Source organism: Lynx canadensis, chromosome D2, assembly GCF_007474595.2.
Source record: "Lynx canadensis isolate LIC74 chromosome D2, mLynCan4.pri.v2, whole genome shotgun sequence".
Taxonomy (NCBI): Eukaryota; Metazoa; Chordata; class Mammalia; order Carnivora; family Felidae; genus Lynx; species Lynx canadensis.
This window is the reverse complement of record NC_044313.2, coordinates 8,907,587-8,931,766: the sequence shown is the minus strand read 5'-3', so window position 1 is coordinate 8,931,766 and position 24,180 is coordinate 8,907,587. Positions and strand designations below refer to the sequence as shown.

At 43.1% G+C, this 24,180-nt stretch overlaps 1 protein-coding gene across 1 annotated transcript in view; it reads left to right on the top strand.

Moving 5' to 3' along the window:
* ACADSB (acyl-CoA dehydrogenase short/branched chain) overlaps positions 1-22,655 on the top strand; it is a 37,696-nt gene extending 15,041 nt beyond the window's left edge. The window contains exons 2-11 of the mRNA XM_030334283.1: positions 3,911-4,070; positions 4,286-4,386; positions 7,136-7,342; positions 8,108-8,278; positions 9,272-9,397; positions 11,330-11,422; positions 14,910-14,999; positions 18,887-19,024; positions 21,023-21,122; positions 22,102-22,655. Of these exons, the coding sequence (XP_030190143.1) occupies positions 3,911-4,070; positions 4,286-4,386; positions 7,136-7,342; positions 8,108-8,278; positions 9,272-9,397; positions 11,330-11,422; positions 14,910-14,999; positions 18,887-19,024; positions 21,023-21,122; positions 22,102-22,172 (1,257 nt within the window). The 3' untranslated portion in view covers positions 22,173-22,655. The remainder of the gene's footprint in view (positions 1-3,910; positions 4,071-4,285; positions 4,387-7,135; positions 7,343-8,107; positions 8,279-9,271; positions 9,398-11,329; positions 11,423-14,909; positions 15,000-18,886; positions 19,025-21,022; positions 21,123-22,101) is intronic.
* Positions 22,656-24,180: the final 1,525 nt, after the last annotated feature.

Here is a 24,180-nt window from a genome sequence, read left to right as displayed (position 1 = left end):
TGGGATCAGGCCCCACGTCGGGCTCTGGGCTGACGGCTCGGAGCCTGGAGCCTGCTTCACATTCTGTGTCTCCCTCTCTCTCTGCCCCTTCCCTGCTCATGCTGTGTCTCTCTCTGTCTCAAAAATAAATACACATTAAAAAAAAATTTAAAAAAAAAAGATCTGGAAGCAGCTCTGTAGTTTTGAAGTAGTAAGGAGCATCAAGATATTTGCACCAGTTTATTTGATAGGAAAATATCTGTAATTTCTTTTGGTGACAGAGCCACAGATAACTTGTAACTTGTTGCCTCCGTTTCATAACTGAAGGAAATGCTTTATTTCCGTTAGAGGTTAGTGAGATAAAGATATAATTTCCCCCATGCAAGTTCATGGACTTTATTGTTCCGTCCACAGGAGTCTACAGACCCCAGGTCTGATCATCAGTACTTCCAAGGGCAACAGAACTCTGGTCAGCTGAGTAGGAAACAGATCAGACTCGTGTTACGCAAAGTATCTGGCAAGGCATAAATAACTATTATTCCATTCAAGGAGCAATTGCTGCCCTGTACAAAAAAATGTGATGATGTGGTACAATGGGTTATAACTGTGGAAAATCATTTTGATGGAGTGGACACCAAAGCCGCACAGGCTGAGGTCAACACTGAAGGGCAGGGGACAGTCGAAAATCATCATCGAAACCTTGGGCTGTGCAGTTTAAAGGCGAGGCAAGGAAACGTTTCCTTTATTAAAGACTGTCATATTAAAAGGAACTTTTTTTTTTCTGCCAAAAAGGAGAGGTAATAACGTTCAATGCTTTGGTTCCTAAGGGATTCCAATCCCTTAGCACACAGCCACTATATTTTATTATCGCATCTTCCTACGTTTGTATGCCTACTTTGTAAAGGACCTTTGCCTCTGTTGTCTTGCGAATCTAAAATAATTGCTATGTGTCGAACACTTTGTCGGTAGCAATTTTGAGACTAAAGCGGGTCACGGTTATGTCAGCAGGAAAAAATGGGTATTATTGTCATACCTGCTGGCTTCTTAAGTTTCTCAGTGGTGGGCTTTCTGTTCAACTCCAGTACAAAGGTGATACATTGACTCAGAGACACAAAGAACTCTGTAGGGGGTCTGGTGAAGTAAATAATCTCTTCCAGAAAGAAGAGAGGTGGGCAATGTGTTGGGGTTTTAAAATGTAACAGGCGAGTTTCATGATCATTTTGTGGAGGAGATTGGTCAGCTCATTCATTCATTCCAACATCTCTGGACGGTCCCATTACAGGACTCGCCCCCCCCCCCCCCCCCCCCCGCTGCCCGCCCAACCACTGAGCAAAACATACCCTTCCACCTCCATAATTCCATTCCTTCTCCCAGTCCGTCCCTGGTGCCTGTTGTCACCGATCACGCTCTCTCCTGGTCCTACTTAGCACTCTGCTGCCCTCCTCAAGCCCCTGTGCACCTCCCTTTCTCAACCCCCCTCTCCTTACCCGTGATTCTTCATCTGTGTCATCAGGAAGAAGACACCACCTCATGTATCCCCCCACCCCTCCTTCTTTCTAGTCCAAAGTTTTCCTCTCCCAACTGTGTCTTTTAACAGGAAGAAAATGTTCCGCGCAACTTCGCCCTAAACTATCTGCCTCCTGATTCTGAAAACAAAACAAATGAACTACAAAACTGAACCACATTTTTCTTCCATCTGGCCAGCGTGTGTTTCCCCCCTGAATCTAGAGCAGAGCACATCTGTACTTGGGCACATAATTGCAAAGATTGACCCGTATGTGGGAAAGATTAACAGTGGTTTCAAACACAGTGACTCTTGCTCCTTTTCTCTCACTCACTCTCCCGTTTTTTACTACCCTTCTTTTTAATCCTGCAAAACTTGACTTTTTTTTTTTTTTTTTTTTTGGCCTGTTCCATGAGCCATATCATGCTCTCCCTTGTGCCCTACACTCTCAGGCAATTGGCAGGTGCTCAGAAAGTTCATTTTTAAATCTCATTGAGTAAAAGGAACACACTAATTCTTTTTTTAAAGCAGCTTAATTGTAGTATAACTTACCTACCATGACATTCACTCCTTTAAAGTGTGTAGAGCAACGGGGTGCCTGGCTGGCGCAGTTGGAAGAGCATCTGATGCTGGATCTCGAGGTCATGGGTTCGAACCCCACGTTGGGTATAGAGATTACTAAAAAATAATAAACTTTAAAAAAATAGGAAAAATAAAGTGTACAACGCAATGACTATCAGTAAATTTACAGAATCATCACCACAATCCAATTTAGAACGTTTCCATCCCCCACCAAAAGATCATTGTGCCCTTTCTTATTTTGTTTTTTAAGTAGGCTCTACACCCAGCTTGAGCTCATGACCCTGAGATAAAGAGTCACACGCTCTACCAAGTAAACCAGCCAGGAGCCCATCATTGTGCCCTTTGTAACCACTGCTCCTTCTCACCCCCCAGCCCTAGGCAGCCACTGCTCTGCTTTCTGTCTCTGTGGATTTGCCTTTTCTGGAAATTTCATGTAGATAGAGGCATACAATCTGTGATCTTTTGTGGCTGGCTTCTTTCACTTAGCATGTTTTTACGTTCAGGAAAAGACGGATACCTTATCTGTTTCCCTTGCAATAGAATTGTACAAAATAAAATTGGAAAGGTATGGCAAGTATTTAAAATTAGATGACTTCTTTTTTGTACAAAATTGGAGCAAATCCATTGTTTAAGCAGAATTGGCACGTCTGAAGGATTTGGGCCACTGCAGCAGGGAGATACACGAATGGCAAGAAAAGCCAGCCTTGCGGGTTAACTCTGTTACTACTGCCACAACTACCTCTGGTAGGACCCCCACTGCTGTGTTCTTAGGGGCCCGAGTAGAAATAGTCATCACTGTTTATTGAGCTCTTACTATATGGCAGGTGCTATGCTAAACCCTTCATGCAGATTGTCTCATGAATCCTCACAAAACTCAAGGGATTATCATCTACATTTTGCAGGGAAGGAAACAGCCTCAGAGGTTTTAACTGAGGCTGAAATCACTTGCCCGAGACCACATAGCTGGTAAATACCAGATGCTAGGTTTGAAACTAGTCCAGTCCTTGCAGACTGTAGAGCCCGTTTTCTTAACCCTTATGCCACATTGTCTCTTACTAATGAGAAGCTGACAAAACAAAAGTAGCCTCAGGAATCAAGAGGCTGGCGTCCGCAGCCAGCAGGGCAGGGGACTCTCCTCCCCCACCCCTGCTCGGTTGCCCTGTGCAACCCACCCCACTCAAGAATGCTCTTTGCGCTCGTCACCCAGTAGTGCTTTTGTTTTCAGGTTTCCCCTTTAATGAAGTCCGTGGAATGCAACATTTTAAGAATGAGTTCCACCTAGAAAGTTCTGTTTTCTTGAAGGTTAAAAGGTAATCATCCGGGAAATTGCTTTAGTTAGAAGAGCTCATCGCTGGTAGAGGACACACACGTTAAACCAACGTGGGTTTTGGGTCCCAAGACTGTGAATTTTTTTTTTTTTTTTTTTTTTAAAGTTACTCTTTTTTTTTTTTTTTTAATTTTTTTTTTTTTTTTTAACGTTTATTTATTTTTTTGAGACAGAGAGAGACAGAGCATGAACGGGGGGAGGGGCAGAGAGAGAGGGAGACACAGAATCGGAAACAGGCTCCAGGCTCCGAGCCGTCAGCCCAGAGCCCGACGCGGGGCTCGAACTCCCGGACCGCGAGATCGTGACCTGGCTGAAGTCGGACGCTTAACCGACTGCGCCACCCAGGCGCCCCCCAAGACTGTGAATTTTAAAATGCGCCAGCTCACGTTCCCCTTCTTTGGTGACGCAAGAGAGGAGAGTGGGTTATAAAGTCATTCCCGAAGAAACTGATGTTCAGATACTTTTCTTTACCTTGTATGTGTGTGTTCCCGGTTCCACGGGGGGGACCGTTCCTACAGCTAAGAAGACATGTCCCAACTTGCCTGTCTTCTTGGAAAACTCCTCCCCGTGTCCTGAAATCTTCCCAGTCAGCAGCTCTGCTCGGTGTAACGGATCATGGGCCATCCTGCGCCCCTCTGCAGATGTTTACAGAGGAGGAGATGATGATTAAGAACACGGGTGAGTAGACGGCTCACTTTCAACTCCGGACCCCTCTGGTCACCAGTTGGGTCCCTGGTGTGAAATTCCGTGATGTGCCTGGGGGATGTGTGCACCTCAATTTGTGAATGCAATTTTTTTCCCATGAATTTAAAACATGTTTTTGAAAACAGTAAAACCTGCTATATTAAATAGAATAAAGACGTTATCAGTATTGGTTTTTTTTTCCCCTACAGTTAAAAAATTTGCCCAGGAACAGATTGCTCCTCTGGTTTCAACGATGGATGAAAATTCAAAAATGGAGGAATCAGTAATACAAGGATTATTTCAGCAAGGGGTACATACTTTGTAATTCTTCCCATTTCAAACTTTAAAAATACTGTACTTTCCGGCATTCAAATGTAGGCATGCTTTTAAATTTAGGGACTTTAATGATGGCATAACGAAGTCTTCATTTCCTAGTCAGGATTATCTGTGTTCTCATTCACTCATGCATTTATTTTTAAATGTTTATTTATTAGAGAGCATGATTGGAGAAGGAGAGGAGAGAGAGGGAGAGAGAGAATCCCAAGAATCTCTGTCAGCACACAGAGAGCCCGACGTGGGGCCCAATCTCATGACCGTGACACAATCGTGACCTGAGCCGAAATCCAGAGTCGGATGCTTAACCGACCGAGCCATCTAGGCGCCCCTGTATGTTCTCTTTTAGATTGAGGTCCTAGTTAAAGATTTTCTTTTAATTGATTTGACATTTGAAATTGGAAATCCTGTACTTCTTAAGTAAAGGGCTTAGAAGCAAGTGAGAGTGATTTCTTTGGACCTGTGGTATTCAACTAGAGGCCGTTTTGTCCCTCAAGAGATATTTGGCAGTGTCTGGAGACGTTTTTGGTTGCCACAGCTAGGGGTGCCACTGACAACTGGTGGGATAGAGGCCAGGGATGCTGCTAAACATCGTACTGTGTACAGGACAGCTGCGTGACAAAGAATCTTCCAGCTCGGTAATGCCCAGGATTAAGAAGCCAACTTTAGTTAGTGAAACTTCATAGTCAAGTGTATATTCTACCTGAATCCCTCTGTCTGTACATGGTAAACTTAGAAGTTCAGGTGACCTCTGAATTCCACATTAACCAGGGAAACCGATTTCCAGATTTCAAGTCACGTAGTCCTTTGATGGAAGCCCAGGATACAGAGCAGATAAAAGTAGAATTGTTTTGGGGCGCCTGGGTGGCTCAGTCAGTTGAGCTTCCGACTTCAGCTCAGGTCACGATCTCGCAGTTTGTGAGTTCGAGCCCTGCGTCGGGCTCTGTGCTGACAGCTCGGAGCCTGGAGCCTGCCTCGGGTTCTGTGTCTCCCTCTTGCTCTCTGCCTCTCCCCCACTCACACTCCATCTCGTCTCTCTCTCTCAAAAATGAATAAACTTGGGGGGAAAAAAAAAGGTAGAATTGTTTAGGCTGTGGGTTTATCAGCATGGGGGCTCCAAGGAGAACATTTTCACAATCACTGCACTCGCTCGTCATCTCTCCCTCTCCGTAGGCGTGAAGCAGTAATTCATTTTTCATTTTGAATACTAGGGATATCCCAGAACTAGTAGCTCCTATTCAGAGCCATTGGCTAGAATCTGGTGTGTTGATCCTGTTTGAAAGATAGCCTTTCTCGCCGAACCTAAATAGTTTTGCTTCTTCCCGGTTTTAAAGAGACCAGCTTTTTAATACCATACATAGTAGTGATTTTTCCACCTTTCTTTAAAGCAGTGAAACGTCTGGGAAAATGGAATCTTCTCTGGAGTCCCAGCGGGTCAGATAGCGTCTGTGAATCCAGTTTTTTGCGCAGGCTTCGTCTCCACCGTCTGCAGAACCTCTAGGCTGCTCTGAGGAGTCTTACTTAGTGTTTGCTCCACACTTTGGGCTCCACTCTCCCCACCAGAGAGTTCTCGCTGGCTGGGTTCGCTGCGGCCTCAGGGCCTGCTCTTCCTTAGGTGGAGCGCCACCTGGAGGCTCTGCTTGGCTGCACACATCCTGCACCGGCTATTCTCAGCCTCCTCTCGTCCCCGTGCTGTGGTCACCTGCCGTAATAGCTGACAAGTACGGTATTTCCAGTACTTGTAGGGAAGTACTTTACAGTAGGGAAAATCGGTGACTTTTTTGGAGAAGCAGTGTCTCTGACAGCTCTAAGGTATTACAATCAGATGAGTTATCACGCCTTCCTCAGACTTCAGGCACGCCCGAATCCTTCAGTTTTCCCTGGTAGAACATCATTTGTAGTTCTCACCGTCTCAGTCTCCCCCCTTCGTGCTTCTACCTGCCCATCCGCTAAGCTTCCCGTCAGCTTAAACATAGCAGCCGGAACCCAGACTGCAGCCTGCTGCAGCGTTCCAGAAGTGTCTGCGCAGAATGGAAAGGAGCAGTATTACCCTTTTACCTGTGAACAGCTCTGGGTCTTGATTTACACGTACACACGTTCTCTTTCTGAAATGAGAATACTTAGAAGTAGGGGGCTGGGGACATTTCATGTTCCAGACTTAGGAGTAGCTGCTGAACAGTCAGATGGTCACTGGAAAGCCTTGGCCAGAATCTGGTCATGTTCACCAGGCTCCTCTGCCTTGTCTGTTGTGGTTCAGGAAGAGACCACCAGATGTCCACTAACCGTCCGGACTTGCCACAGTGCCCCCAGGAGGAATGGTCATTCAGTCATTATCTTGGCTGAATGAGTCAAGGTGGAGGCGGCTGACCAGAAGAGATTGTGACCCACTGCCTTCCTCCGTCTCCTTAGTGTGCGAGACTTTCTCATTATTCCATTCCATTATCCTTCAGAGCATTTCACCAATTTTTGTGTTTTAGATTCCATAAGGAAGCAAATGATAGTTCTAGTGTATAACTACATCCTTTTCAAATTTATATAGTTACATATAGTTTTATAGTTTTTGTAACTTACAACGTAGTGAAGTAGCCATACCAAAGTAAAATGAAATATGCGATTTTAAAATTAGGAACTTATATAGTTAAACTTTGGTTTTGAACTTGTTCTTGCAAGAAACTTTCCCATATAGAAACTGACTTTCTTAATCTGTTTCTTTGTTCTTCCTTTAGTTGATGGGTATTGAAGTTGAAACAAAATATGGAGGAACAGGAGCTTCCTTTTTTTCCTCTATCCTAGCGATAGAGGAATTAGCCAAAGTTGATGCATCTGTGGCTTTGGTGTGTGACCTCCAGAACACCATCATTAACAAACTGATTAGAAAACATGGAACAGAAGAGCAAAAGGCTACCTATTTGACCAAGCTGGTGACAGAGAAAGTGAGTTGATACTTGTTGAAATGAATCTGATCTCTTCCAAACTTAGGACATCTTCAGCTGCAATGTTGACCCCTATCCAAGACCACAGCGCAGCACCATTCGTCAGTCAAGCAGTGCTCCATAAATTAATGCTATTAGAAAAATCTATTCTACCTCTCATTTCTGCTCAGCAATTCAGAGAATAATCATCACAGAAAAAAAAATTTTTTTTCGGCCCCAATTATATTTTCGTAATACTTTTGTTGGTAGTTTAATTTATGGTGAGATGTCTAGAAAACTGCAGTTATTAGGACCAATTTCATTCAATTTAACATTGAATATACGTGCTTAAGTCTTTAAATCTGTCTTCGACAAATAGTAGGGTATATTTTATGTTTAAAAAAAATTTTTTTAGTGTTCATTTACTTCTGAGAGAGAGAGGGACAGAGCATGAGTGGGGTAGGGGCAGAGAGAGGGAGACACAGAATCGAAAGCAGGCTCCAGGCTCTGAGCTGTCAGCACAGAGCCCGACACAGGGCTCAAACCCGGAGCCGTGAGATCATGACCTGAGCTGCAGTCCCAACGCTCAACTGACTGAGCCACCTAGGCACCCCAGTAAGGTGTATTTTAGAAAATAATAACGTGAAGATACCATTATTATTTTGATAAGTACAGGCTTTTAAAAGTGGCTAAAGCTTTCGTTGACAAATGTTTGCTTTACCGTACTTGTTATACTGAATACGTATACAGTTATTAACTTGGAATTTTTTTTGCTTGCATATGTAGATAGGAAGTTTCTGCCTTTCAGAAGCTGGAGCAGGTAGCGATGCATTTGCTTTGAAGACCAGAGCTGATAAAAAGGGAAATTATTATGTCATCAATGGGTCAAAGATGTGGATCACCAGTGCTGAGTGTGCGGGGCTCTTCCTGGTGATGGCGAACATAAATTCTGACCTTGTAAGTTTGGAAGCAAAATTGCTTCCCTCCCCCGCCCCACCTTTTCTCTTTCTATCTCTTGCCTGCGTGCATTTCCTTTTTACAACTTTGTCTGAAATCCTTCCTTCTCCTCAGGACTAAAATGTTAGGACAGTTGATTTCTTTTCATCCTCTTATTTACTGATCTTCCTGAATAAATACAGTTGATGTGATTATTACTTACATGGAGGACTATTTATTAATTGCCACCTAGTATGTTATATAGGAAGCTAATCTTCCATTCTGTAGGATTCCAGAATTTCTATGTAATGGTGAATGTAAGTACTGACTTAGTACATTTGTTTTTAAGAATATTTTGTGTAGTTAGAAAATAGATACAGGGCAAAAAAGTCAATACATTTTATCTTTTGTCCTTTCTCTGACCTAACAATCGAATTAAATTTTGAAACTTTAAAGTATTTAATAAAATTAAATTTAAAACATGGAAATTCTCGTGATCACACAGTACCTTAGCATATCTTAATTTTGCTAGCCATAATGGCTTTTGAAAAAGTCAGAGAACCTGTAGCATTCTTAACTCTGAATCTAGTGCTTTCCAGAACTTCTTGTGTCCTAATGCACATGTTGTAATTCTGAGTCCATTAATATTTAAAAAAAAAATTTTAATGATAATTTATTTTGAGAGAGAGAGCCAGAAAGAGAGAGAGAGAGAGAGAACACAAGTGGAGGAAGGGCAGAGAGAGAGAGAGAGAAAGAGACAATCCCAAGCAGGCTCTGTGCAGTCAGGCCAATGCAGGGCTCGATCCCACCAACCATGAGATCATGACCTGAGCCAAAACCAAGAGTCAGATGCATAACCAGCTGAGCCACCCAGTTGCCCCTGAGCCCATTACTATTTAATGCTAAAGTTCAGTTTTAATTTTCTGGTAACTTTCAACTGTTGGAAACAAGGGATCTTCCCAGTTCGAGTGTGGCAATAACATTTTTTATTTGCATTTTAAATCTTCTTTTTAGGGGTATAAAGGAATTACCTGCTTCTTAGTAGATCGCGATACTGAAGGCCTTCACATAGGGAAAGCAGAAAACAAAATGGGGTTGAGAGCTTCTTCCACCTGCCCGTTAACGTTTGAAAACGTCAAGGTGGGTGTCTTAGAATTTCCAGTGAAAGACTGGTGTGAAATACGCTTTGCACGGAATTATCGACGTGCAAGAAAAGCGTCACAATGTTGAGTGTGCATAGGAGAGTATTTTGTAAAACTGGGATGATGTTCTTAGGTGAGACTGTGACTAAATGTACTTATTTTTTAAATAAGTATTTTTATTTTTTTTAAGTTTATTTATTTATTTGGAGGGAGAGAGTGTGCATGCAAGCGAGTGGGGGAGGGGCAGAGAGAGAGGGAGAGAGAGAATCCCCAGCAGGCTCCACACTGGCAGTGCAGAGCCTGATGTGGGGCTGGAACCCATGAACCATGAGATAATGACCTGAGCCGAAACAGGAGTCGGACGCTTAACCAACTGAGCCACTGGGGCGCCCCCTAAATGTACTTTTCACGAGAGTTTAGGCAAAGGATGGAAGCTTCTCCCCAGCAGCTGGCCTCAGAGCCAATGCTGAAGATTAATCCCATTTATACTTAAACAAATTTTTGTTGTTGTTTACTTATTTTTGAGAGAGAGAGCATGTGTGCACACAGAAGAGGGGCAGAGAGGGAGGGAGAGAGAGAATCCAAAGCAGGCTCCTCGCTGCTTATACTCACAAACTGTGAGATCATGACCTGAGCTGAGGTCGGATACTTAACCGCCCGAGCCACCCAGGCGTCTCCCCCCCCCCCCCGCCCCCCGCACCCATTTATACTTTTTAATTTATATGCTTGTGAGCCATGTATACTTTATAAACTTGCATTCCGAGACAGGTGTGTGGTGTTGGATATACTAAAGGCCACAAGGTGGGGATGTTACTCGGCGAGCCTGGGAACCGACCTGGCGTCGCCCCACCGTTGAGTGGAATCTGTTCCAACCGAGGAAGAGAAGATTGCCAGAATGCTTAGTTAGAACTTGACTCAGGTGGAGCAGGTTGTGACGGGTTTTTTACCACTCCTATTGCAACTCGATTTTTCTGTTCATGAGTGAGCATGTGTTGTGTGTGCCCACGGGGTGACTGTACAGATAGATGTTTCAGCCTCACTAATTCCCCCGGACTGGCTTCTTTCCCACTTGCCCTTTCTTCCTCTGTTCTGCCCACTTCCTCCCCCAGGGTTATAAAGCTAAGTGTCTTGTTTTATTGTTCCTAGTCTAGATTTTTTTTTTTTTTAATTTTTTTTTTTTCAACGTTTTTTTAATTTATTTTTGGGACAGAGAGAGACAGAGCATGAACGGGGGAGGGGCAGAGAGAGAGGGAGACACAGAATCGGAAACAGGCTCCAGGCTCCGAGCCATCAGCCCAGAGCCTGACGCGGGGCTCAAACTCACGGACGGCGAGATCGTGACCTGGCTGAAGTCGGACGCTTAACCGACTGCGCCACCCAGGCGCCCCTAGATTTTTTTTTTAATGATGAATAAACACTTTATTTCTTCTCTCCTTTTTGCCCTCCCTGGTATACACATGCATCTGTGTGCACACAACCTCAGTTGATTTTTATGGGAATAATAGTCTTGGCAGAAGAAAGGTTTCACACCCTTGATTTAGGAAACCACTTGCCTATTTTCTGTGATCTCTAAAATGTTGTATCTCATCCCATAGCATACAGATAAAAATCCCAAATCTCATTTGGGATTCAGGAATTGTATGAGATTACCCTTTCTCTAGACCCATTCATTTGTTTCACACACGCCTGGGCTAGACGCTAGAGGACGCAGTAGCAAACAGCACAGACTTGAGTCCTGTGTCTCCCAGAGCCCGTGTGTGGGAAGAGGTGCAGAGGGAGAGACGGGTGTAGCTGACAGTTTCCTTGGAATTTGCTAAGTCCTGGGCTGGAGTCCTATGACGCGAATTGGGAGTATTGTGCATGTAAAACTATATAATCAAAATGAACTCTGTAAAATTAAATGGAGAAATAACTACATTTTTCCCTTCAGGTTCCAGAAACCAACATCCTGGGACAAATTGGACACGGCTATAAGTATGCCATAGGGAGTCTTAATGAAGGCAGAATAGGAATTGCTGCACAGGTTAGTCACATTGTGGCCATTTCGTTTGACTCTCGCACAGTGTGGGTCGATTAAACGTAGAAAGAGAAAAATGCAGTAAAACTGATGAATATTTGGAAGCGTGTGAACACAAGATGGCGCCCTTCCCTTCCGTGAGGTGGGAGAATGGCGTCTGACCACCAGCTTGAAAATCCCACTTTTGGTCAATTATGTAATGCCCTGAGAGCCAAACAATGGCTTAGTGGTGACACTTTTTCTGCTTTGAGAATGTTAAGTATTATCTGATACCTGCATCAATCACTTCTCAAATATATTGTAAATTAAATGCATTTTTTAAAAAATCTTTTCAATTTTTGAGGTTCATGCTAGAAGAAATTTTTTAAATTAAGAATACATAACAGTCTGTGTAGTAAACATCTCTAATCTATAATATCTTTTTTTTACTGTTTATTTTTGAGAGAAGTAGACAGAGTGTGAGTGGAGGAGGGGCAGAGAGAGAGGGACACACAGAATCTGAAGCAGGCTCCAGGCTCTGAGCTGTCAGCCCAGAGCCTGATGTGGGGTTGAACCCTCAAACCGTGAGACATGACCTGAGCTAAAGTCAGACGTTCAACCGACCAAGCCACCCACGTGCCCCTCTAATCTATAAATAATGAAAAATTTGTTGCCTAGTGTTGTGCATGTGAAAATCTGGCAATTTTTTGTGTGTAGCGCTTGAAATAAAATAACCACAATAAAATAGGATATATAAGATGAGAACTATTCCATTTTTTTTTTATCAAATTTGCCCTTTGTAATGCATATTACATTTTTCTGTGAAGTGATACCAGTTATTTTCTTTTTTTTTATTTTCTTTTTATTATTTTTTTTAACCTTTATTTATTTTTGAGACAGAGAGAGACAGAGCATGAACCGGGGAGGGTCAGAGAGAGGGAGACACAGAATCAGAAGCAGGCTCCAGGCTCTGAGCTGTCAGCACAGAGCCCGACGTGGGACCCGAACTCACGGACCGCGAGATCACGACCTGAGCTGAAGTCGGACGCTTAACCGACTGAGCCACCCAGGCACCCCTCAGTTATTTTCTTGATTAGCAACATGAATAAAGTCTTGGGTTTTATTATAAATGTCGTTTGGGGGACACGTGGCTGGCTCAGTTGGTAGAGCATGTGACTCTTGATCTCGGGGTCGTGAGTTTGAGCCCCATGCTGGGTGTAGAGATTACTTAAAAATAAAACCTTTTAAAAAATATATCATTTTGTAGAATATATTTACAGAATTTGTAGAATTCATTTAGTCAGTGAATATCCAAAATTTACAAACTGACAGCTTTTAGGTTTTGAAGATGTTACATGTATTAGCTATTGGAATAGTAAATGTCATGCTATTACCCTAGGGGTTTTTGTGTTGCTGTTAATTTGCTGACAAAATATTCTTAGATTAAAACTTAACCCGTGTTTCCCACAAAGCTAGATAATGAGAGAATTGGCATATCTGTTGTTCTTAATGTTTTTCTGTGATTCAGCTTCATCAGATATGGTGTTAAAAACCGTAGTCTGAATCTCCTTGTTCTCAGACATATAAATAATATAGATGTTCTGGCATTAAAATACACAGCCTGGGCTTTAGTCTAATTACTCTGAGTTATCTTATAACCTAATTAAAAGTTAAGGTCAGGTAGTTATTGTTTCTTGGCTAGCATTGTGAATGCCTTTTAGAGCAAGAGTCACATCTGACAGAGACCTGAAGGCATCAGTCCTCAAAACTGCAGCCGAGGACTATTTAGTTTTTCAGTAATGATAGTGAAAACATTGTACAGAGATGAAAAGCCTATTGTGATTGACAGCCAGTGATTTTAATTTTCACATCAATGTAGGATATTATTAACATGCTGTGAATTTTAGTCCTAAGGGTTTGGTGACAGTTGGCTAAATCAAGTTTAAATAAAAAAAAAAAGTTTGATGACATCATCTTGACTCAGCCAAAAATGCGTTGGGTCGCTGCCTCACTAAAATTTGGGGTTTTTTTTTTGGCGGGGGGGGGGGAGATCCTTTAATTTTTAGCACAATATTCTGTTCTCCAGAAAATTCAAAATAAAAGGCTAAAGGAAAATGTGAACACTAATGAAATATTAATAAGTCTATGGGCATTTCCCACAAAGCTTTTGCTATTGATATTTGTTTCCTTTTTCTATTTTTTTTTTAAATGTTTATTTTTGAGAGAGAGAGACAGAGTGCGAGCAGGGAGGGGCAGAGAGAGAGAGAGAGAGAGAGAGACACAGAATCCAAAGGAAGCTCCAGGGTCTGAGCTGTCGGCACAGAACCTGACATGGGGCTTGAACCCATGAACCGTGAGATCATGACCTAAAGCTGAAGTCGGACACTTAGACCAACTGAGCCACCCAGGCACCCCTGTTTCCTTTTTCTAAAACCCACATAGTTTGGCATAAGTAGATGGTGGCTTAAGTGGCTACCTGATGTTGAAATTTGGAAACCACTTCTAAGCTTGAATAGTTCGATACAGAGCTTAGTTAGCAATGGGACAGTTCAGCTAAGATTGTCACCACGTCCTGATTTGTTCAAGTGCCTAAATCCATGTTTTCACCAGGTGCTCTCGCTTTAGCCCTGCAGTGAACCATTAAGGTTTTAAAACGCTGATGCCGGGGCACCTGGGTGGCTCAGTCGGTTAAACGGCCGATTTCAGCTCAGTTCATGATCTCCCAGTTCGTGAGTTCAAGCCCCGAATCGGGCTCTGTGCTGACAGCCTGGAGCCTGCTTCGGATTCTGTGAGTGTCTCTCTTCTCTGCCCTTCCCCCACTCGTGCTCTGTCTCTCTCTCTCAAAAATAAATAAACGTTAAAAAAAATTTTTTTAAACGCTGATGCCTAGGCCACTCACCCCCTCCATTCTCAAGATTTAGATTCAGTTGTTAGACCCTCATGTCGCTTTTTTCTTTTTTAATCAAGTCCCCACAAATGATCTTGATATGCCTCCAGGGTTGGAAAACACTGCTCTTTTATGTTCTAGTGCCCTTTCCCCTGAAGCCCTTATTAATCCTGATGGTACGCAGAACGGACAGGAAGATAGAAGGTTAGGAAGTGACCTTCCATGCTTGCCTTCTAGAAGGACCAGAGGGAGCTGCTCTAGTCTTTGAGGCCAGTTCCGAGCAAAATTTCTGTGGCTTGCTTTATGCCTGGAGAATCACAGCTTAGAGGAGAAGCTTCCTTAGAAGTAACCTGGTTGTACAAGCACAGCCAAGCCGTAGGATTTACCCTGCAAGAATTCAGTAGACTCATATGTATGTGAAATCTCTCGAATCTTCTCCCAGTTACCGGAAATTAACTTCTACAAATGCAGTGGGTGAAGGTGTTAACACACACCTCGCCAGTCCTTCCCCTACCCCAGCTGTTCAATTTGCTTGTAAAAGGGATTTATACCCTAAATAATTAAAAGTGTTAAACTTACAACAAAATAAGAAATTCTGCTCTTTTTTTTTTTTTTTTTTTTAAACAGATGCTGGGATTGGCTCAAGGCTGCTTTGACCACACTATCCCATATATAAAGGAAAGGATACAATTTGGCAAAAGGATATTCGATTTTCAGGTACGTAATTCTCAGCCTCTTTCTAGCCAGCTATACTGTCGTGGTTTCCTATTAATGAAGAGCTGTGTCATAAAGCTGTGGAGGGCGTCCCCTCGGGGGGATTTTAATGGGAGAGGTGGAGAGGAGGAAGGAATAGGTCTCAGGGAGCACACCTGTGAATGCCTTGACCTTCTCCAAGGGCAGAACAACAATCCTTGAGGCCCGCCTGTGGCATGACTCCTCTCTAAAGATGATACTAGGGTGACTTCAGGGTGACTTCGCATCCGCTAGATGTGTAGAGTATTCAGCACATTGCCTGAGTCTAACGAGCGCTCAGTAAACGGTAACACTTGTTAGGAATCCCCTGCGCAGGTCAGAGCCATGTGGTAATCCTCAAAAGACGACACCTTGACCCTTCTTTCTTGTAGAAGGTACAGTGTGCTGCAGTGGGTACAAACGAGATGTTCTCAGCCAAGCGTATTGGGAAATAGGGGCCTGGTCTAATGATGTGGCTTCTCGGAGCTCCCCAGCTAAGGGGACCGTTGGTGACGGTGGCATCTTCCGGTCCATGTTGAGGCCTTGCCGGGTTCGGGAACGCCTGGAGTGACAGCTTTACCAAGCTCGCTTAAGCACTTGACCTAAAAATCCCAAAAAATTGCTTTACATGTTCACAAAACCTTCTTGTAAGCAGGCCCCAAGGACAATTTCTTATTCCATTACCAGTTCTGTTGTGATGCGTTGTCTTCAGGTGCTGTAGTAATTATTTGTCGTTACGTGGGCACACACAGATTGCACGTGCATGGAAATATGAGGCACAGTCAGTTCTGGCCTGGAAAGTCTGAGTGAGCATGTCAGTCCTGGCCAGGGCCCCCCACAGCCTGTGCTGTCGTGGCGTCTTACACGTGGGAAGCTGAAGCATCTGGAGATTGAGTTCCCAAGGACATACAGCTAGTAATGTGTCAGATTCTGTCTTGGCTTCTGGTCTGACTTGCATGTTATTATACTAGCGAACTCTCTCGGACCAGCTACCACACAGATGGCAAGGAAAGGGACAGAATACGAGACAATTTGAGGGAGATCTCGGTACGCCAGAAACTATTTTTGTGTCTGTGGAGTTGGTAAGGGAGGGATACGGGGTCAGGTGTACTAATTGGTATAATCGTGGCACTTCCAGAGATGCCTCTTGTGGCATTAGAACACACTTAGAAACACTTTTGGAAAACGCTTTTGGAAATTTGATCTTGAAAAACATTATTTATTATATATAATTATTTTATAATATATTTTTATACATCTATCCACGTATATCTGATGCTTTGGTTAAAGGTAGAGTTTTCTCTAACTGCTTTAATCTCATTAGAATGGTTTGTGTTTTGCTTTGCATGTGATCATTCACATCTTTGTCTTGTCCAGACTACAAGCTCCTTGGGTAAAGATGAGGCCCCTTCATCCTCACTTCTCTCAGTTGTGTGTTCAGGATAGATTCATTGAATATGTTCTCCATGTCAGGCCCTGTGTTCACAGTGTAGTCAGGGAACCGGTATTCAGCAATCGTTAGTTCTTGTAGGGCAAGAGACATTGCCGGCATCAGCTTTATGCCTCTCCTGGCACCTGATGTGGTCATTGGAGTGGACAACCTAGATGGCAACTGTTGGTTTAATTGAACCGAATGTGCTTTTCAAAAATAATTAGAATCTGCATTCCACATAACAAGCCATAAACTATTTCTAGAATAGTGATATTGGCATAGAAATAGACACATTGACTGATGGAACAAAAAAGAAAGGCCAGAAATAGACTTAGGCACATATGGAAACCTGATGTAGGATAGTAGTGGTATTGCAGATCACTGAGTGGGGCTATTCTTTCCTTGTGGAAAAAAAAAAATGAGACTGGATCCCTACCTCACACCGTACATGGAAAATAGATTTCTGATATACTAAAGATATAACATAAAAAATAAAATTTTAGGGGCGCCTGTGTGGCTCAGTCGGTTAAGTTTCCGACTTGGGTTCAGGTCATGATCTCACAGTTGTGGGTTCAAGCCCCATGTCAGGCTCTGTGCTGACAGCTCAGAGCTTGGAGCCTGCTTCAGAATCTGTATCTCCCTCTCTCTCTGCTCCTCCCCTGCTTGCACTGTCTCTCTCTCTCTCTCAAAAATAAATAAACGTTAAAAAAAATTTTTTTTTAAGTTTTAGGAGAAAATAGAGAATATCTTTATGATCTCATGGTAGGGAAATTATTTTGTAAACAAGGCCCCAAAAGACCAATTGTAAAAGATAATAATAATGGTGAATTTGGCTACCAAATTTCTTTTCCTCAAAAGATGCCATAAAGTAAAGATAAATTAAAAGGAGGATGATAATTGCTGTACACATAGGTTAGCGAGTGTTCAATTTATCATGATGCTTTATAAGCTACACACATGTAACAGATTTTTTTGTGCATACCAAATATTACAGAAAGAGAAGGAGAATCTATCGGGTATTTTCGATAGATGTTTTTAACTGTTCTCCTTGCTGGGCTATATAAGTAATAAGCACAAGGAACTCTGACTGCCATGTTCAGTGCGACATCTTTAGTGCTCAGCCCAGTGCCTGGCATATAGTAGGTGCTTAGTGCATATCTGGGCAGACAGAGATATTGGGCATGAGAAATTTCTGTTCGTGATAGACATACCCATGTCCATATTTCCAGGATATAGTTTATAACTATAAACTGCTAATACTCATATTCTCACTCACTGACTCACTCCTTTTATTGACTAACATTGAGTGTGTGCCCCTCCATCCTCTAAAATTTGAAGTGGTAGTGATTTCTTCAGGGTGTTTTATTTTGTTTTGTTTTTTTAATTAGTCTTCTGTTGTCTATAACCCTAAAGAAACTGGTACCTGCTCATGAATATTGCCATAGAGGTACTTTAATAAAGATACTTAGAGAAAATGGGAGCTTCAACTGTTCTTTCACTGCTTTGCAACTAACAGCATCTATTTATTTATGTATTTATTTACTGATTTACTGATTTATTAAAAAAAATTTATTTATTTATTTATTGTTGGGAGAGCGCAAGCAGGAGAGGGCAGAGAGAGGGCGACAGAGGATCTGAAGCGGGCTCTGCACTGACAGGCTAATAGCGGCGAGCCCCACTCGGGGCTCAAACTCACAAACCACAAGATCATGACCTGAGCTGAAGTAGGATGCTCAACCCACTGAGCCACCCAGGTTCCCCCTAACAGCATCTTTTTAATGCACCGAGGCTATATGCAGAATCAAAATTTTATGAATTCAAGCAGATGAAAAATATGTTCACACTTTTGCTTGGCTGGGATTTAGTTTAAGCTTAATTTTGATCATGCAATGGGCTTAAGTTATTAAATGTAACAGTCAAATTTTGTTTTTAATTTTTTTTAACATTGATTTGTTTTTGAGAGAACGAGACAGAGCGTGAGTGGGGGGGTGGGGGCGGGCAGAGAGAGAGGGAGACACAGAATCTGGAGCAGGCTCCAGGCTGTGAGCTGTCAGCACAGAGCCCGATGCGGGGCTCGAACCCACGAACTGCGAGATCATGACCTGAGCTGACATCGGACGCTCAACCGACTGAGCCACCCAGGCGCCCTAACAGTCAAATTTTTAAGCCTCATTTTGTGATGATTTCTTAAGTCTTGACATTTATAATTACATGAATTTTGAAAGTTGTCTGAGAAGTAATGTATTTCATTTTAGATTGCATATTTTAATTATTATTTTTTAGATTGGAGATTTTAAAGTATTTCTACAAAATGAACGTAAATTCCTTTGCGGGGGGTGCACATTTTCAGTGTGTCAGCACTCCATGTCCAGGCAAGACTTTGAGGATAAGCGGTGTTTTCATGAGTCCTAATTCTCTAACTTGGGCCTAAATATTACAGGGGCTCCAACACCAAGTGGCTCAGGTGGCCACCCAGCTGGAGGCTGCAAGATTGCTAGTATACAACACTGCTAGGCTTTTAGAAGGTGGAAAGTCATTCATAAAAGAAGCATCCATGGCCAAATACTATGCATCAGAGGTAAGACAAAACGTAATTCACCTTCCCCTCCCCGTTACTTAAAAGTATTAACCTTTCCACTTAGGAGTGTTGATAATTGGTTTGTTTTTCAAGTAAAATAACGTAGACTTTCCAGTTCCTGCAACAGAAAAGCACACTTGCAAACCTTGCGTAGGAAAGTGCTCAATTCTATGAGGTCTTGATGTCTTTACAGGCTCTTCTGTGGAAACCGAGTGGCCCAGTTCAGGTAGAACACCCACCATAAATCCCTGGGTGAGCCTCAGTCTGAACGATGGCATCACACCCGTGGCTTCCAGTTGGGGCCAGGTGAATGCCATGGGAGCTCATGTGAAATAAAAACACAAGAAGAGATTGTTTCTGCTTTAATTTAATGCTTTCTGTTGATACTTCTGCCTTCTCTGTTTAACCCATTGGACACTGGCTGGAGAACTTTGCCCGGTCACTGGCTGCTACGGCCCATCCTCGGCAGTATGCCTTATTCATTCCATAGCTTCCGGTAGCCACTTAACGTCTTAGCCCCCAAATTTAATCTTCTGCCTCAACCTCCCTTCTGGGTTCCAGACTAATAGATCCAATTTCCACTTCACCTGCCCAACCCATCGCACCAGTCAGATGCCTGAGCGTCATCTCACCACCCCCTTCCCCGTCGTCTCCACCTTGAGCCCATCATCCAGGTGCTGAGGATTGTGCCCCGAGTATTTCTTGCATTTGTATATTTCCCTCCCTTTCTGCTGCCCCCTATTGAACAAGCCGGGTGATTTCTTCACCAGACGCCTCCACTCATCTTCCGACTGCTCCCTTGGTCCTTGTCGCTTCCTCCAGTCCCCTCTTCCCTTTTCTTAGTGTTCACGAGGCCGTGCCATTCCAGCTTAACCTTCGTGGCTTCTCACGGCAAATGGAACAGTGCTTGTATTCATTTCCTATTGCCGCTTTTAACAAATGACCAAAAATGTAGTGGCCTAAAACACTGCAGTTTTATTATGTCATGGCTTTGGAGGTCACAAGTCTAAAGTGAGTATCACTGGGATAAAATCAAAAGTGTCAGCAAAACTGCCTTTCGGAAGCTCTGGGAGAATCCATTTCCTCACTCTTCCCGCTTCTAGAGGCTGCTCACATTCCGTGACCTGTGGCCCCGTCCTCCATCTTCAAAGCCAGCGGTAGCGTGTTCAAATCTGGCTCGAGCCGTCCTGCCTCTGTCTTTCCCTTATGAGGACCCTTGTGATGCCATTGGGCCCACCCAGGCAGTCCGGAACCATCTCCCTCTCAAAGCCCTTAACTTAACCACATCTGTGGGTCCCAGTGGTCATGTAAGGTAACAAACATTAGTTTGTGGGGATTAGCATGCAGACAGATTGGGGGGCCATTACAGTATTAAACATGCTTGCCCTCAGGAGGCCCGCCTGCCTCTCCATTCTCTTCGCAGCTTGCCCTGACCCCAGCCCACTTCCCCTCAGGTCCTTGAGGTCGATAAACCCGTTCGCCCCTTGAAGCCCTCCCACACGTTCCTCAACTTGACATGTCCCCTCACTCATCCTTTGGGCCTCAGCGAAGCTGTAATTTCTTCACACTGTTCTCCTTCTACATCACATCAGCTTCCCTAGCCAGTTCTCCTTGCCTCGTAGAGTTGATCACTTTCTGTAATTGTTGGTTTGATGTGGGAACCAAAAGAGCCCCCAACCATCGTTTACCCAGTGGCTGGCGGAGTGCGTGATGCAAAGAAGACCCTTTGTGTATATATTTGCTGAGTAACGATACCTGTCGGTGTGCATAGGTGTCTGAACGATACCCTAATGTTCTTAAGAAAATAGGAATTTTGTGAATAAATACGAGTTGCCAAAAATGGCGTAGAGAATGGGGCTGAAGAGACAATGCGATCCTACAAAGTAACTCCGATCGGCGGACAGCAGTGGCTCCACGTTACTAAAATATTCCGCAGGAGTGTTTATGGTGCATGAGTTACGCGGTTTCAGCATATTATTTGCTGCTTGGTTTTGGCAGATTGCAGGCCTCACAACCAGTAAGTGTATCGAGTGGATGGGAGGAGTCGGCTACACCAAAGATTTCCCTGTGGAAAAATACTTCCGAGATGCAAAAGTTGGTAGGTAGATTTTTTTACGTTTTATTTTGTTTTCTTTTATTTGCCTCTGTAGCTGTGTGGCCTGCTGTATATGTTTGGTTTTATATTACCGTACTTAGGCAAAGGCAATTGTAATCTCTTCACTATTGTGTTTATTGGCTCTCTTCTTTTCTGGGGCTGGGCTTTTCTCCCCCACCTCTTCCTTCAAGAAGAAGGATGGATTTATATTTTTTAAGACATCAAGTTGCCTTTATAAACGCCTCAACGGAGCCTTTTCGCAAAACTGCAACCAAACTGACTTGTCATTTTTCTCTTACCAAAAATGTTACTACGTTTGATTCGTTTAATGCCGTTCTTTGAAGCTAAGTTCTGATTTCAGAAGCCTAGCACCCCATCAAGCCTGAGCCGTCTGACGCTCCACTACCAGGCAGGAAGACCAAAACAAGGAGCTTTGAAAGCTGCCTGTTTCAGAGTGACAATCCAGGCTCATGCGTTGATAAATTAGGAACGGTGAACTTCAACCGTTTACTACTGATTCTGGAATCAGAATCCAATTTCCAAATGGAATATTTTCATCTCTTAGGCAAAATGACTTTGTCATATAGTACCATATTCAGGGGATATTGAATGATATCACTAGTGACAGTTTTATAGCAAATATACAGAGGTAATGTGTAGAAGCTATGTCTTTTTTTTTTTTTTTTAATTTTTTTTTTTTCAACGTTTATTTATTTTTGGGACAGAGAGAGACAGAGCATGAATGGGGGAGGGGCAGAGAGAGAGGGAGACACAGAATCGGAAACAGGCTCCAGGCTCCGAGCCATCAGCCCAGAGCCTGACGCGGGGCTCGAACTCACGGACCGCGAGATCGTGACCTGGCTGAAGTCTGACGCTTAACCGACTGCGCCACCCAGGCGCCCCAAGCTATGTCTTAATGTAGACACGTAGTTATGGGTGCACAACTAATTTTTTTTTTTTTTTTGCTCCCTTTTTATTTAAGGCACAATATACGAAGGAGCTTCAAATATCCAGCTCAACACCATCGCAAAGTGCATTGACACAGAATACTGACGTCCACAGGGACGGGCCTCTCCCCCTTGTCGCTGGCATAAAAGTCTAAACTATCGTGCCTTTTTGTGGAAGTAAACCTCCATGGCATTGAAGTATTCTGTTCAAGGCCTTAGTCATGATTCTTGGGATTGATCTTTTGTGTTTTATCTTTCCAGTCTCCATAAATTAGGCACCGGGAAATCATTTTTCAAATTTGGGAAGAAGGGCATCTGTGTTTTCTCCAAAACTGTTGTTAAAGTTGTACACGTGTAAATCACTTCAGCTTCAGGGCAGACAGACGTTTCACTCTGTCAGCATTTGGAGAAATGCATGTGAAGTATTAACGTACAGACATGACTGCTTTATATTCCTGTTAAATCTTTATTTTTTGGATCAGAGAAACATTTGTTATAGTTGGCAATTCTATTGATCGATTCAATTCTAAGTTACTAGCCTAGGTAGGAACTGAAAATGTATTTAGAAAAATCTAAAAAAAAAGTTTTTTTTTTTTTTTTTAATTTTTTTTTTTTTCAACGTTTATTTATTTTTGGGACAGAGAGACAGAGCATGAACGGGGGAGGGACAGAGAGAGAGGGAGACACAGAATCGGAAACAGGCTCCAGGCTCTGAGCCATCAGCCCAGAGCCTGACGCGGGGCTCGAACTCACGGACGGCGAGATCGTGACCTGGCTGAAGTCGGACGCTTAACCGACTGCACCACCCAGGCGCCCCTAAAAAAAAAGTTTTAAAAAATGTTTATTTTGAAGGAAAAAGAGAGAGAGAGAGAGAGAGGGCAGGGGAGGGGAAGAGAGAGGGAGAGAGAGAATCCCAAGCTGGCTTCTCGCTGTCAGCACAGAGCCCAATGCAGGACTCTTATCTCAAGACCCGTGAGACTATGACTGACCAGGAGTTGGAAGCTTAACTGAATGAGCCACCCAGGTGCCCCTGAAAAAAGAAAGTTACTTTTAAAAAAGAAAAATCTGGGGCGCCTGGGTGGCTTAGTTAAGCGTCCAACTTCAGCTCAGGTCATGAGTTCGAACCCCGTATCGGGCTCTGCATTGACAGTGCAGAGCCTGCTTCGGATCCTCTGTCTCCCTCTCTCTCTGTTCCTCCCCAGCTCGTGCTCTCTCTCCCTCTCTCTCTCTCTCTCTCTCAAAAATAAACATTAAATAGATAGAAAGATCTGAAAGTTCTAGTTCTAAATGGAAGTGGGTGGAAAATAAGGGTATAATTCTGTAGGTCATATGATTGAAGACATTATTTTAACAAAAGAAAGCAATACGATTTGTTCCTATAATTGAGCTGCGTAAAAGATGCATTTCATGATGTTTTCAGCAGATTATTTTAAAAACAAGTTCTTCTCGGGGCTCCTGGGTGGCTCAGTCGGTTGGCCGTCCGACTTTGGCTCAGGTCATGATCTCGCGGTTCGTGAGTTCAAGCCTCGCGTCGGTCGGGCGTGTGCTGCCAGCTCGGAGCCTGGAGCCTGCTTCAGATTCTGTGTCTCCCTCTCTCTTTATCCCTCCCCTGCTCGCACTCTGTCTCTCTCAAAAATAAATAAACGTTAAAAAAAAAATAAAAAGAACAAGTCCTTCTATTAGTTTTCAAGCATAAAGTTTAAATAGTTTGATTTAATAATCAGAATATATTCAGTATTATAATATTCATTTATCACACACTGTTTTTCAGCAACATCATTTCTTTCTGTTGTTGAACTGAATAGTATTTCCTCAAACTTAAAGTTATTGGTGGGCTTGACCATGAATAGTAATGCAGATGCTGTGTTTTGGTTCAGTGGTTCTCAAGAGGGAGAAGTCTTGTCCCTGTAAAGAAGTATATCAAAATCTTATAAGGAATGAGTTAGAAGGGGCCTGTAGAGTTTGAAAACGCATATTCAGTGATATGGAAAATAATATAAAAATAATTTTATATCTTGGAAGGCAAAAATCTATTTGTTTCACAATACAAATTACAGAAAAGCAAAGCTCTACAAAATATAGAGCTGGTGATGCCATCTCTTCAGTATTGGGGA